The sequence below is a fragment of the Mirounga angustirostris genome, unplaced genomic scaffold (genome assembly GCF_029215605.1).
Source record: "Mirounga angustirostris isolate CCGP_5_RB_7025 unplaced genomic scaffold, mMirAng1.0.hap1 SCAF_3, whole genome shotgun sequence".
Taxonomy (NCBI): domain Eukaryota; kingdom Metazoa; phylum Chordata; class Mammalia; order Carnivora; family Phocidae; genus Mirounga; species Mirounga angustirostris.
In genome coordinates this window covers 124,955,300-124,971,408 of record NW_026991711.1, presented here as the reverse complement: position 1 = coordinate 124,971,408, position 16,109 = coordinate 124,955,300, and the positions used below count along the sequence as shown (strand labels likewise).

The 16,109-nt window shown below is 36.8% G+C and overlaps 1 protein-coding gene across 2 annotated transcripts in view; it reads left to right on the top strand.

The window, feature by feature from the left end:
* LY75 (lymphocyte antigen 75) overlaps positions 1-16,109 on the top strand; it is a 128,546-nt gene that overhangs the window by 72,072 nt on the left and 40,365 nt on the right. For both annotated transcript variants that reach the window (XM_064586600.1, XM_064586599.1), the window contains exons 29-32: positions 3,820-4,014; positions 9,362-9,588; positions 11,147-11,315; positions 14,589-14,738. In XM_064586600.1, the coding sequence (XP_064442670.1) occupies positions 3,820-4,014; positions 9,362-9,588; positions 11,147-11,315; positions 14,589-14,738 (741 nt within the window). The remainder of the gene's footprint in view (positions 1-3,819; positions 4,015-9,361; positions 9,589-11,146; positions 11,316-14,588; positions 14,739-16,109) is intronic.

Sequence of the window (16,109 nt, the reverse complement as noted above, 5' to 3'; positions counted from 1 at the left end):
CCTTCTCCTTGCTATCTAACCTAACATTTTTTAGAGTTGCTAAGGTTTTTCTTAAATATTTATGGCATGCAGATGAGTTAACAAAAATTAAGGTATCAAGCAATAGGTAAGACTTAGGTTGCCAGTTGAAAATGAGTTCATCGTAGGAGGACTTAAGGGCCCAAATCCTTTCTCCAATGACACTTGAATACCCTTAAAATTAAAATGGAGAGAAATTAGGTGGAAAGTTCCCAGGCTTTACCTGGAAATGACTGAGGAAACAGTGTTCCCATAGGGACCAGTGGAGACCACACCCAGGATATAGAGATTTCAATTTTACCTTCTGATATACTTTGTTAGTTATATTATCAGAAACAACTGAAAATGTATTCTGTATTCTGAAAAGCACTTTCAGATCTGTACACTTCCTTTTAAGCATCTTAACTTCTTTTTATAAATTGTATGAGTAACAAAATTTCTACTAAAATATATAGACATGAGAGATATAGAAAGATGTTTCAAGCAAACAGCAAATTTGGTTTAAATCTAATTCTTACTGGCTTAATTCACATCCATAGATTTGTTTAATTATTTCATATACTTAAATAATATTTAATTATAATGCCACTGATACAAAGGATTTTGTTTTTTTTTTTAAGTTCTGACTTTTCACAATCAGAGAAAGACAAGTATCATATGATCTCACTGATATGAGGAATTCTTAATCTCAGGAAACAAACTGAGGGTTGCTGGAGTGGTGGGGGGTGGGAGGGATGGGGTGGCTGGGTGATAGACATTGGGGAGGGTATGTGCTATGTGAGCGCTGTGAATTGTGTAAGACTGTTGAATCATAGACCTGTACCTCTGAAACAAATAATACATTATACGTAAAAAAAAAAAAAAGAAAAAGATAGTAGGAAGGGAAAAATGAAGGGGGGCACATCGGAGGGGGAGATGAACCATGAGAGACTATGGACTCTGAGAAACTAACTGAGGGTTTTGGGGGTGGGGAATGGGTTAGCCCAGTGATGGGTATTAAGGAGGGCATGCATTGAATGGAGCACTGGGTGTTATACGCAAACAATGAATCATGGAACACTACCTCAAAAACTAATGATGTAATGTATGGTGATTAACATAATAAAATTAAATTAAAAAAAAAAGTTCTGACTTTTCAGAAGTAGGTCCATGAATAGAAACTACTAAGGAAAGCCACTTGTCGACTGAAAGATGCTTCAAACTAAGTGAAAAAGTGGCCCTTTTGTACAGCAACTTTAGGAATACACCCTCGTCCATCATACTGGCCAGAAGATTGTCAGTTAAATGTTTGGGGAGAGGGAAAGAGGGCCTGGGAGACAGGAGGTGATATGAAGCAGTGAGCAGGAACCAGATCACATGTACAGTGTTTCTAGCATGTCTTTGCTGCAGGCAGATGTTTGGGTATAACCGCCTTGGAAGATGGTCATCAGTGAAAGGTACAAATAACCAGGACAACAATGGGTATGTGTAGTTTATAGTGACATCACTCTTTATGCAAATTCATCATTTTAATAGGCCTAGCAACTTATTTTTACAGAAAGTTTGGTATATTCCCATACCACACAATTCAGCCATTTAAGGTATACAATTTAATGGCTTTAATGTAGTCCCAGAGTTGTGTAGCTATCACTACCCCAAAAAGAAACACCATACCCATTAGCACTTCCTCCTCCTTCCCTATCCCTTCTCCCAACTCCCAGCAACTACTGATCTATTTTCTGACTCTATAGATTGCCCATTCTGGACATTTCATATAAGTGAGATCATACAATATGTGATTTTGTGTGTGTGTGACTGGCTTGTTCTACTTAGCGTAATGGCTTATGCATGTAGCACTGCAGTACGTGTCAGTATTTCAGTCCTTTTTATGGCTGAATAGTATTCTATTGTATGGATATACCATATTTTATTTACCCATTCATCAGTTGATGGACGTTTAGATTCTTTTCACTTTTTTGGTTGTGAATAATGCCACTATGAACATTCACATGCATTCTATGTGGATGTATATTTTCATTTATCGTGGGTATATACTTAAGAGAGGAATTGCTGGGTCTTTTTTTAACCCTTTGAAGAACTAACATACTGTTTTCCTAAGCTGCTATACCATTTTCCACACCTTCCAATTTTTCTATATTTATGCCAACACTTGTTTTTATCTCTTTTTTTTTGATGTAGCCATCTTAGTAGGTATGAAGTGGTATCTAATTGAGGTTTTTATTTTATTTTTATTTCATTTCCCTGATGACTAATGATATTAAACATGATTTCATGTGTTTATTGGCTGTTTATATATCATCTTTGGAAAAAACTTTATTCAGATCATTTACCCATTTTTTAATTATTTGTCTTTTTTATTGTTGAGTTATAATTATATATTCTGGATATAAGTTCCTTGTCAAATAAATGATTTGTAAATATTTTCTCCTATCACTTTTTTTTTTTTTAAGTAAGCTCTATACCCAACATGGAGCTCAAACTCACTACCCCAAGATCAAGAGTCTCAAGCCCTGGGGCGCTTGGGTGGCTCAGATGGTTAAGCGTCTGCCTTCAGCTCAGGTCATGATCCCAGGGTCCTGGGATCGAGTCCCACATCGGGCTCCTGACTCAGCGGGGAGTCTGCTTCTTCCTCTCCCTCTGCCTCTCCCACTGCTCATGCTCTATCTCTCTCTCTCTGTATCTCTGTGTGTCAAATGAATAAATAAAATCTTAAAAAAAAAAAAAGAGTCTCAAGCCCTACTGACTGAGCCAGCCAGGTGTCCCCCACCATCACTTTGATAGTAGAATTTGTAGCATAAAACTTTTTTTTTTAAGATTTTATTTATTTATTTGAGAGAGCAAGTGAGATCACAAGTGGGGAAGGGGTGGGGGAGAGGCAGAGGGAGAAGGACAAGTAGACTCCCCACCGAGCAGGGAGCCTGACTCGGGGCTCCATCCCAGGACCCCAACATTATGATCTGAGCTGAAAGCAGACGCTTAACCAACTGAGCCAACCAGGCGCCCCACACAAAACTTTTTAATTTTAATGAAGTCCAATTTATCTTATCACTTATGCATATCTATGCTTTGCCTACCCCGTGGTGTTGAAGAAATACTCCTATGTTTTATTCTAAGAGTATTATAGTTTTAGCTCTTATCTTTAGGTCTATGATCTATTTTGAGTTAATTTTCTGTATGGTAAAAAGAAAGGGTCTAACACATATACACATATAAATGTGTTTACTTATGTATATATATATGTTTATATATATGGTTATATATATTTATATAACTATGTATATATATATGTTTACATAAATCATATATATATATATTTTTGCATGTAGATATCCTGTGGTCCCAGGGACTACTCTTTTGTATTGAATTGTCTTGGCACCCTTGTCAAAAATTAGTTGACATAAATGTGCACAATTGTGTATGGTTTAGGTCCAGAGAAGAGATTTCTATCACTAGTTTTGTAATGTGTTAATTTTTAAATAAAATAATTATATTCACTTTCATTGCAATTAAACATATGTACAGGAGAAATGAAAATTTGATTTAAAAAATAACAAAACATAAAGCTATTACAGGATGGTGAAATTATAAGTTTAATTTTTATGTTTATAATTTGTACTTTCCAAATTAAATATAAGCATGATTTCCTGTTATGGTCAGAAAATATTTTAAAGGGATATACATAATCATAAAACTTTTTAGAAAGTAGGTAAAGAAGAAAGAGAATCGGTTGAGTTTGAAATATTAACTATAATTCAAGTCTTCATTTAATCTCTAAACATAGAAAAACTCTTTCTTCCCTAGATAATTCTCTTCTGTGGTCTGATAAGACCATGCTGTCATACATAAATTGGAGAGGAGGAAGACCAGATATAAAAAATGACAAGTTTTTTGCTGGCTTGAGTACTGATGGCTTCTGGGATTTTCAGACCTTCAGTGTTCTTGAAGAAATACTTCCCTATACCCAGAACAGCATTCTTGCTTGTAAAATTGAAATAGGTAAGTATGCTAAAGTAGACTTTCCACTCCAGGGAAAGAGAACATAAAGCTGTCAGCTCCATGGGTGGGAATCATGAACTGTACTGTTTGAGTGCCTCCTCTGTTTTCTGTCCTATGAGAGGTACTACGGAACTTACAGAAGAAGGAAAAGACACAGTCTGCATTGTCATGGTCTTAAAATCAAGGACTAAAATGTAGTTGGGGAGACAGCATTTAACTTGTTAGCATTGTTTTATGTAGGTTAGTTTTAGGTTATTTGGTACTGGCTTAAGTTTGTTGGAAAGTCAAAAGAGATCGATGAAAACAGGAATAATGAAAACAAAAAATGCTTTGAGGACAAGGCAAGACTTGGTTGGGTCTTGAAGACTGAATAAGATTTTTATAAATAAGAAAGTGTGTTTGGGTAAAGTTTTAACATTCTAGCCTAAAAATAAATGTCTCTTAAATTTGCCTAATTCCTTAAGTAAATCTATTTTTAAATGCATATCAATTTTAAATTTTTCACGGTTTCGAAACTGTTATAATGGCCACTATGGTTTAAGGCTTCTGCTAATATCCAGGCTGATCTCCCTTCATAGTGCCACAGAATAACTTTCTGGAGCATCATTTCGATCAGCAATCTCCAGTGTTCTCCTATTACCAATTACTTTGAGTCCATGTACGCTTCTAAGACTTTTTAGAAACACTGTCGATTCTAAAATTCTAGGCTTTCTTCCAGCCCCCAATTCTTCCCCCATTCTTGGCTCAATAAGGCTCTTTTTATGTCAGGCTGATCTCTTAATTGTCCCATGTACAGTGTATGCTTATCCTCATTTGCACATTTATTTATGTTTTTTTATGCACAAAAGACTTCCACCTTCTTTTTTACTTCTTTAACAAACTTTTTACTTTAGAATGATTTTTATATTTATAGAAAAGTTAGAGACAGTACAGAGAATTCCCATATACACCATAACCAATTTCCCCTATTGTTGACATCTTATGTTACTATGGTACATTTGTCACAACTAATAAGCCAGTGTGATAGATTACTATTCACTAAAGTCCATCCATTATTCAGATTTTTTTATTTTTTACTTAATGTCCCTTTTCTATTCAGGATTCCATCCAGGATACTATGTTACATGTAGTCATCATGTCTCCTTAGGTTTCTCTTGGCTGTGAAAGTTTCTTAGAATTTTCTTACTTTTGATGACCTTGACAGTTTTGAGGAGCACTGGTTATGTATTTTGTGGAATGTGCCTCGCTTTGGGTTGGCTGATGTTTTTCTCATGATTAAACTGGAGTTGTGAATTTGACGTTTAGGAAAAAAACCACAGAGTTAAAGTGTCATTTTCATCACATCATATGAAGGGTTTATGCCATCAACACGACTTACCACTGTTGATTTTAACCTTGATCACCTGGCTCTAGATGATATTTGTTAGCTTTCTCCACTGCAAAGTTACTCTTTTGCCCATTTCCATACCATATTCTTTGTAAGGAATTCACCATAATCAGCCCACACTTACAGACTGAAGAGTTATTCTCCGTCTTCCTGAGAGGGGCATATCTATGTAAATTATTTGGAGTTCTTCTGTACAAGAGATTTGTCTCTTCTCTCCCATTTTTAAATTTATTCAGTCAGTTGTTTATATCAGTATCAGCTCATGGTTATATATTTTATATTTTGGGTTATAATCCAATATGCTACATTATTTAATATTTTATTCAAATTGTTCTAGTTTGGGCTCTTTCACTTGGCTTCTGTGCCTCTTTGAAGTACCCTCATCATTGTGGTTTTGTTACTGTTATATTATTCTTCATTTGTTTTTAGCTTACTTTCTGGTTACCTTATTATTTTTTTTTTTTAGTCCTAATTTCATCTAACCTAAACTCTGCAAACTGAATTTGTGAAGCAGGCTTTCTGACTCTCTTACTTCAGAGGAATATCTCCTTCTCTACTGAGTCACACATATTATAGTGGTTAATTGTTTGGCCTGCATTTCAGGAACTGTTGTTTTCTGTACCCAATTCCTATGTGAGCTCCTTAAATGAAAGACAGTGTTTATACCTTTCTTTAGTCAACCAGACAACTGTAATATTTAAGAACCTATTATATGTGTTGTGGCAATAATGAAAATAAAGTCTACATTTTACTTCCTTTGTTAATAAGAAATCCAGTTTTATTTAACTTTAGAAATGATTGCATGTCCAGTCTTACCCAAAATATGTACTTTTTTAAATTTTATTTTATTATGTTATGTTAATCACCATACATCATTAGTTTTTGATGTAGTGTTCCATGATTCATTGTTTGCGTATAACACCCAGTACTCCATTCAATACGTGCCCTCTTTATACCCATCACCAGGCTAACCCATCCCCCCCACCCCCCTCCCCTCTAGAACCCTCAGTTTGTTTCTCAGAGTCCATAGTCTCTCATGGTTCATCTCCCCCTCCGATTTCCCCCCTTCATTTTTCCCTTCCTACTGTCTTCTTTTTTTTTTTTTAACATATAATGTATTATTTGTTCCAGAGGTACAGGTCTATGATTCATCAGTCTTACACAATTCACAGCACTCACCAAGCACATACCCTCCTCAATGTCTATCACCCAGCCACCCCATTCCTCCCACCCCCCACCACTCCAGTAACCCTCAGTTTGTTTCCTGAGATTAAGAATTCTTCATAACAGTGAGATCATATGATACATGTCTTTCTCTGATTGACTTATTTCACTTAGCATAATACCCTCTAGTTCTATCCATGTCATTGCAAATGGCACTATTTCGTTCCTTTTGATGTCTGCATAATATTCCATTGTATATATATAGACCACATCTTCTTTATCTATTCATCTGTCGATGGACATCTTGGCTCTTTCCATAGTTTGGCTACTGTGGACATTGCTGCTATAAACATTGGGGTGCACGTACCCCTCCAGATCACTACATTTGTATCTTTGGGGTAAATACCCAGTAGTGCAATTGCTGAGTCATACAGTAGCTCTATTTTCAACTTTTTGAGGAACCTCCATACTGTTTTCCAGAGTGGCTGCACCAGCTTGCATTCCCACCAACAGTGTAGGAGGGTTCCCCTTTCTCCTCATCCTTGCCAACATCTGACATTTCCTGACTTGTTAATTTAAGCCATTCTGACTGGTGTGAGGTGGTATCTCATTGAGGTTTTGATTTGGATTTCCCTGATGCCGAGTGATGTTGAACACTTTTGCATGTGTTTGTTGGCCATTTGGATGTCTTCTTTGCAGAAATGTCTGTTCATGTCTTCTGCCCATTTCTTGATTGGATTATTTGTTCTTTGGATGTTGAGTTTGATGAGTTCTTTTTAGATTTTGGATACTAGCCCTTTATCTGATATGTCATATACAAATATCTTCTCCCATTCTGTCGGTTGTCTTTTGGTTTTGTTGACTGTTTCCTTTGCTGTGCAAAAGCTTTTTATCTTGATGAAGTCCCAATAGTTCATTTTTGCCCTTGCTTCCCTTGCCTTTGGTGATGTGTCTAGGAAGAAGTTGCTGTGGCTGAGGTCAAAGAGGTTGCTGCCTGCGTTCTCCTTTAGGATTTTGATGGACTCCTGTCTCACATTTAGGTCTTTCATCCATTTTGAGTCTATTATTGTGTGTGGTGTAAGGAAATGGTCCAGTTTCATTCTTCTGCATGTGGCTGTCCAATTTTCCCAGCACCATTTGTTGAAGAGACTGTCTTTTTTCCATTGGACATTCTTTCCTGCTTTGTCGAAGATTAGTTGACCATAGAGTTGAGGGTCCATATCTGGGCTCTCGATTCTGTTCCACTGATCTATGTGTCGGTTTTTGTGCCAGTACCATACTGTCTTGATGATGACAGCTTTGTAATAGAGCTTGAAGTCCGGAATTGTGATGCCACCAGCTTTGTTTTTCTTTTACAAAATTCCTCTGGTAATTTGGGGTCTTTTCTGGTTCCATACAAATTTTAGGATTATTTGTTCCATTTCTTTGAAAAAAGTGGATGGTATTTAGATGGGGATTGGATTGAATGTGTAGATTGCTCTAGGTAGCACTGACATCTTCACAATACATGTTCTTGCAATCCGTGAGCATGGAATGTTTTTCCATTTATTTGTGTCTTCCTCAATTTCTTTCTTGAGTATTTTATAGTTTTCTGAGTACAGATCCTTTGCCTCTTTGGTTAGATTTATTCCTGGGTATCTTACGGTTTTGGGTGTGATTGTAAATGAGATCGACTCCTTAATTTCTCTTTCTTCTTTCTTCTGTCTTGTTGTTGGTGTATAGAAATGCCACTGATTTCTGTGGATTGATTTTATATCCTGCCACTTTACTGAATTCCTGTATGAGTTCTAGCAGTTTTGGGGTGGAGTCTTTTAGGTTTTCCACATAAAGTATCATATCATCTGCAAAGAGTGAGAGTTTTGCTTCTTCTTTGACAATTCGGATACCTTTTATTTCTTTTTGTTGTCTGATTGCTGTGGCTAGGACTTCTAGTACTATGTTGAATAGCAGTGGTGCTAGTGGACATCCCTGCCATTGTTCCCGACCTTAGGGGAAAAGCTCTCAGTTTTTCCCCATTGAGAATGATGTTCGCTGTGGGTTTTTCATAGATGGCTTTTATGATATTGAGGTATGTACCCTCTATCCCGACACTCTGAAGAGTTTTAATCAAGAAGGGATGCTGTACTTTGTCAAATGCTTTTTCTGCATCTATTGAGAGGATCATATGGTTCTTGTTCTTTCTTTTATTAATGTATTGTATCACATTGATTGATTTGCGGATGTCGAACCACCCTTGCAGCCCAGGGATAAATCCCACTTGGTCGTGGTGAATAAGCCTTTGAATGTACTATTGGATCCTATTGGCTAGTATTGTGGTGAGAATTTTTGCATCCAGTTCATCAGGGATATTGGTCTGTAGTTATCCTTTTTGGTGGGGTCTTTGTCTGATTTTGGGATCAAGGTAATGCTGGTCTCATAAAATGAGTTGGGAAGTTTTCCTTCCATTTCTATCTTTTGGAACAGTTTCAGAAGAATAAGTATTAATTCTTCTTTAAATGTTTGGTAGAATTCCCCTGGGAAGCCGCTGGCCCTGGGCTCTTGTTTGTTGGGAGATTTTTGATTACTGCTTCAATTTCCTTAGTGGTTATAGGTCTGTTCAGGTTTTCTATCTCTTCCTGGTTCAGTTTTGGTAGTTTGTACATCTCTATGAATGTATCCATTTCTTCCAGATTATCTAATTTGCTGGCATATAGTTGCTCATAATATGTTCTTATAATTGTATTTCTTTGCTGTCCAAAATATGTATTTTAAATAATTTAAATATAATCCCTAATACTTTTAATTTAAATGTTATAGTTGACTACGAGGAAGAATATAATACTACTCTGCCACAGTTTATTCCATATGAAGATGGTATTTATAATATTATACAAAAAAAGGTAACATGGTATGAAGCATTAAACATGTGTTCTCAAAGTGGAGGTTATTTGGCAAGTGTTCATGACCAAAATGGCCAGCTCTTTCTGGAAGACCTCGTAAAACGTGATGGATTTCCACTATGGATTGGGCTCTCAAGTCATGATGTAAGTCTTGTTTTATTTTCCAGAAATTTTCCAAATGTGTTAGAAGGTTGGAAATTTGAGCATAAGATATTAATTCAAAGTATAACATCGGATTAAGTCCTGGGACTCAATTTGCACAGCATAGTGCTTTCTTACCTTTTTGCAACACAAACCAAATAGAAAATTGTATTTGTAGAATGAAGTAGGGCAAATGGCAGACTGCAGCTGCCCTAGACACTCCCGGGCCATCCCAAGGGCCCAGTAGATGAATATCTCAACAACACCTCTCTGTCACCTCGTTGGGGCAGACCAACTGGAAAGCGGGTAAAACAGGAATAGCACAGAATCAGAAAAACCTGAGGTCCAGTATTAGTGGCAGGTCTTCCATTTACATGTTCAGTGATCGTGAGCAGGTTATTTAACCTTTGCAAGCTTATTTCTTCTTCATCTGTAAAACTGGGGTGATAATATTTTCCTTAATATAGGATTATAGTGAAGATTAACACAAAAATTTGTATAAAATGCCAAATAAAATTCTTAATGTTAGAACTAATAAATGTATATTTTCTTCTCTCACTTTCCCCCTACAAATTGCACTATATGAGAATGATGTTTTGGTAGTAAACATATCTTTTGTGCCACTATTTGAATCTTATTAATTAGTATATTCATGTACCTATAATAATGTCCAGTATACCAAAAATAGGCATCTATTGAGATTAGAATTGAAGGCCTAATTTAAATAATCTTTAGAACAAAGTGAAGAAAACAAAAGAAAGGATGACACATTAGGATTATAGAATCAAGGGAAAACCAAAAGTAATCTTCCCAAATGAATTTTGTGGGAAGTATTTTCTTCTTCCAGCCCCCTGCTGTTTGATGGCTTCCATAATATGAAAAAATGTAGCCAGAGACACAAATCGCAGAATATAAAACATAAAAAACAATATTCAGGATATTATGGAGATTGGGATTATAAATCTGTATTGTAACAAATGGAAGCCATTTGCACATCATTTAATTTCAAGTGTTATATAAACTCATCCTTAGAAAAAATAAATCTAGAGACAGAGTATAGTAACTCTGTCCATAAATTTAAAGTCCTACTTAAATTGCACCAGAACAAATGTCTCAAATCAAAGCATCAAAAGTAAATCCCTTATTTTACAAATAGGTCCAGACCGATAACAATTGTAAGCAAATAATTAAGAATCCATTCCAATACTTCTTAAAGTATATACATATATATATTTTTTAAAGGTTTTATTTATTTATTTGGCAGAGAGAGACACAGCGAGAGAGGGAACACAAGCAGGGGGAGTGGAAGAGGGAGAAGCAGGCTTCCCGCTGAGCAGGGAGCCTGATGCCGGGCTCGATCCCAGGACCCTGGGATCATGACCTGAGTCCAAGGTAGACGCTTAATGACTGAGCCACCCAGGCGCCCCTATATATTCTTTTTAATGTTATTTTTGAACATTCTTTTGTCTGGAATCAGGTTATCTCTATTAATCTTTAAAAAAATCAATTCTTATGCTAAAAAAGTCCTAAGCTTTTTTTATCTCTATTATTCGTAAAACAGGGAAGTGAATCAAGTTTTGAATGGTCTGATGGCAGTACATTTGACTACATCCCATGGAAAGATAAACCGTCTGCTGGAAATTGTGTTGTCTTGGATCCAAAAGGAATTTGGAGACATGAAAAATGCAAGTCTGTTAGTGATGGTGCTATTTGTTATAAACCTACAAAATGTAAGGCTTGATTTTGAATAACTATATTTATTAAAATATGACATTTTGTTTTGTGCACATGATTAAATATTCAAAGGAATTTTTTGTCAATTTTTAAATAAGGTTTATTCACAAATCCTATAAAAACAATTTTGATACTTTGTGAAGAGAAACAAATATGATATACCCATTCAGGGTATGTTCCCGAAGACTTTCAGTTCCTCTGTCACTGGGTACCTATTACTAATATGTGAATTTTAATTGCACTTAGCAATGTTTTTCAAAGGCTGAAATGCTCCTTTTATTTATTTATTTTATTTTTTATTTTTTTAAAGATTTTATTTATTTATTTATTTATTAGAGAGCGAGCAAGAGAGAAACAGCATGAGAGAGGAGAGGGTCAGAGGGAGAAGCAGGCTCCCTGCTGAGCCGGGAGCCCGATGTGGGACTCGATCCCAGGACCCTGGGATCATGACCTGAGCCGAAGGTAGTCGCTTAACCAACTGAGCCACCCAGGCGCCCTGAAATGCTCCTTTTAAAAAAGAGTTCAGCAACATATAAATTTGGGAAATACCTCAGGTTTGATTTACCATATTGATGGCTCTGGGAATTTCTATAGTAAAGAAATCTATTTAACTTTGTGTAACTAAGCATTTTCCAAACTTATATGATCCTTAAAATCTAAGGAAAAAGCCCCTTCCATCAGGAGCTAGACTTGGGGTCATCCTGACAGGTGGAGGCTTGAAGAAGAGCACAAGAACCAAGACCACCCAGGAGCTGCAGAAGCCTGCTGGACAAGGCAAGAGATGGTGGCAGTGGTAGTTCTCAGGGCTTGCCCTGCTTTCTGCTCCAAAGAATCCTCCAGAGAAGATTCAACATTTGGAATTAAATAGATTCAAGCAGGAAAAAAATGTGAAAACCTTATCCAGAGAAGCAAGTGAATATAAGAAAGGGAGAATGATTTCAAGAATGAGGAATAAATGGGTAATTGAGAACTGACATCTCAGTTGTTAGGTACAGAAAATAAATGTAATGTTTTAGAAAAACAATTGGAATACATGAAAAGTAAACAAAAAATGGAAAGGGCATCTGTGTTAGCTAAACAGACTTTATAGGAGCAAGTAGAATGACAACATGAACAAACACAAATTCAGTGCTATACTGGGTTGAATAGTATCCCCCCAAATTCATGTCCACCCAGAACCTTAGAATGCAACCTTATTTAAAAAGAGCCTTTCCAGATGTAATAGTTAAGATGGGGTAATGTAATGCTTGATTAGGATGGGCCCTAAATTAGGGGCACCTGGGTGGCTCAGTTGGTTAAGCGACTGCCTTCGGCTCAGGTCATGATCCTGGAGTCCCGGGATCGAGTCCCGCATCAGGTTCCCTGCTCAGCGGGGAGTCTGCTTCTCCCTCTGACCCTCCCCCCCCATGCTTTCTCTCTATCTCATTCTCTCTCAAATAAATAAATAAAATCTTTAAAAAAAAGAAAAAAAAGGATGGGCCCTAAATCCAATGACTGGTGTCCTTGTAAGGGGAGAGAAACAGACACAGAGGGAGAAGGCCCTTTGATGACAGAAGCAGAAATTGCAGTGATGGAGCTGCAAGCCAAGGATTGCCATCAACCACCAGAAGCTAGGAGGCCTGAAACGGATTCTCCTTGGGCGCCTCCAGAAAGAACCAATCCTGCTGACACCTCAGTTTTAGACTTGCCTCCAGAACTGTGAGAGAATAAATTTCTGTTGTTTTAAACCACCAGGTTTATGGCAATTTATTATGGCAGCTCTGGGAAACTAATACAAGAGCAAAATTTATTTTATTTTTTTAAAAGATTTTATTTATTTATTTGACAGAAAGTGGGAAAGCACAAGCAGAGGGAGCAGCAGAGGGAGAGGGAGAAGCAGGGAGCCCAATGAGGACCCCGAAATCATGACCCAAGCCAAAGGCAGACACTTAACCGACTGAGCCACCCAGGCACCTCCCAAGGGCAAACTTTAAAAATTGAATCTTCAAGGGGCTCCTGGATGGCTCAGTAGGTTAAATGTCCAAGTCTTGACTTCAGCTCAGGTCATGATCTCGGGTTGTGAGGTTGAACCCCCGTTGAGCTCCACATTGGGCATGGAGCCGGCTTAAGATTCTCTCTCTCTGCCCCTTCCCCTCAACCCATCTCTCTCCTTCTCTCAAACAAAACAAAACAAAACAAAAACAAAAACCTAAAAAAAATGGACTCTTCAAAAAAAAAGAAAATAACAAGTGTTGGTAAGGATGTGGAGAAATTGGAGCCCTTGTACATTGTTTATGGGAATAAAAAGTCGTATGTAGCCACTGTGGAAAATGGCATGGTAATTTTTCAAAAATTTTAACATAAAATTACCATAGGATCTAACAATTCCACTTGTGGGCATATACTCAAAAGAAATGGAGGTAGGGACCGGAACAAATATTTGTACAACCGTGTTCACAGCATCATTATTCACAAAGGCCAAAGGTGAAAGCAACCCAAGTTGTCCACTGACAGAGGAATGCGTAAGCAAAATGTGGTCTATACACACTACGGAATATTATTCAGCATTCAAAAAGAAGGAAATTCTGACACGTAATACATAATACAACCTGCATGGATGAATCTTGAGGACATTATTCTAAGCGAAATCAGCTAGACACAAAAGGACAAATACTGTATGACTCCAATTATATGAGGTACCTAGAGTTGTCAAATTCATAGAAACAGAAAGTAGAAAGATGGTTTCTGGGGGCAGGCAGGAATGGGGAGTTATTATTTAATGGCTACAGAAGCCATAGCTACTCTCTTGGTAGGAGACAGATTGTGCTGTGCAGATATACTGTATTTTGTAAACAAATTACCAAATTTTCACTTGTGGATATAATTTTAAAGTAGTTTTTTATATGGCAAGGTAAAACTAGGTTTATATTATCAAGATAAAAAGCATCCAAAGAAAGCAACAATTTTAAGTATTATCTCAAAGTAGTTACAGGCCTGCCGAGCCCGTCTTTGCTTCTTATTCTGTCTCTTCAGTTGTTTTTTACTTTAGGGTAATTCCATCTTCGAGGGCTAAATACTTTCTTCTGTTTTCTCAGTTTTAAAAATGGTATTGCAAAAAGCTAAGCAGAACATATACTCTTAGAGTATGGGCTGTAGCTGTCTCTGATGTGGGTAGTGAGTTGAATGCTTCTTACCTACAGGAACCACAGTTGCAAATAGGAGTTAGTGAGATTTTAAAAGTCAGCTATTTTTTCTGTGCATTTTTACAGTCATGTCTAACATTTTTATAGCTAAAGAGGTGTCCTCTCATACATACTCATCAAGATGTCCAGCAGTAAAAGAGAATGAGTCACAATGGATCCAGTACAAGGAGCACTGTTATACATCTGACCGGGCATTGCGCAATTTCTCAGAAGCCAAACAGTTCTGTTCAAAACTTGGTGAGTTAAAATTTATTGATTTTCTTGGACTCCATAATTTAATCATTGGATTTTTTTCCAAGAAAACAATTTGAAATAATGATTATTTTTTTGAAAATATTTTGGGGGCACCTGGGTGGCTCAATCAGTTAAATGTCCAATTCTTGATTTCGGCTCAGGTCATAATCTGAGGGTTGTGGTATCGAGCCCCGAGTTGGGCTCTGTGCTCAGTGGGAGTCTGCTTGGGATTCTCTCCCTTCCTCTCCCTCTGCCCCTCCCCACCAACACATGTACTCTCTCTCTCTCTCAAATAAATAAATAAATATTTTTAAAACATTTTAAAAACACTCAATATTTATAATAGCATTTTATAACCTATTTGCCTCGTGGTTAAGTATTTTACGATATATGAGTTAAGTGGAGTATTGGAAGAGCCATTATAAATGACCAATGTAAGAGTAAGTACATGGAAAATAAAAGTAAGTGGAAAGAAGTAGAATAAAAAATTGCTAAGTGAACGATTTGATGTGAAAATGACACATGAAATGGTTTTAAATAAAGCTAGATATGTTTAGATGAAGGGATTAGGAGGCAAATTTTTTGTAAAGGATAAGTATTAAACACAAAATTATAGATTTTCCCACTACTTAGTTATTAATAAGTAAGCTTATCCTGACCAGAGTAATCAAGGAAGCATGGGTTGTTCCTCCATTCTGCAACAGAAATGGCCCACATCCTCTGAACACCGTAAGGAACAGGACTTTTTGTCTTCAGATTTAACTATTTTAGAAAGGGCAACAATAACTGGATCTCTCCCATGAAAAATTTACCCTATAGTCAAACTGTGAAATGACTTCTAGGGAGAATACCAAGAATATTTCAAAGACCTGCATCCTTGAGTAGCAATTTAGCCAGACTGATGGCATTTATCTCATTTATTTTGCTAACTGTTGTGGAGACATCTGGCTGATTTTAAAATCTCCTTGTTACTGCTAACTACATGATGGAAATTTTTGTGTGGGAACTCTCATGTGTTATACATGTATACACACACACACACAAACACACACACAACGGGAACTATTGTGAACTATACATATGTCCTGAAAGTCAGAAGCCTCTTGCTCCCACAGGAGAAAATAGAAAGGTTTACTGTCACTGTAGTGTGGGGGTTATGCATGTAAACCTTGGAGGCAGACAAGTCTAAGTTTTAACTCACAGCTCTGGTACTTACTAGCTGAGGGATATTATGGAAGTTACATAATTGCTTCTCTTTTCTCATCTGAACAGTGAGAATGAAAATAGGACTTATTTCAAAGGTTGGGTTGCTGTAGGAATTAATGAAATAAGATAATGTATGCAAATGTAGCATAGTGCCCTGCAAATAGTGAG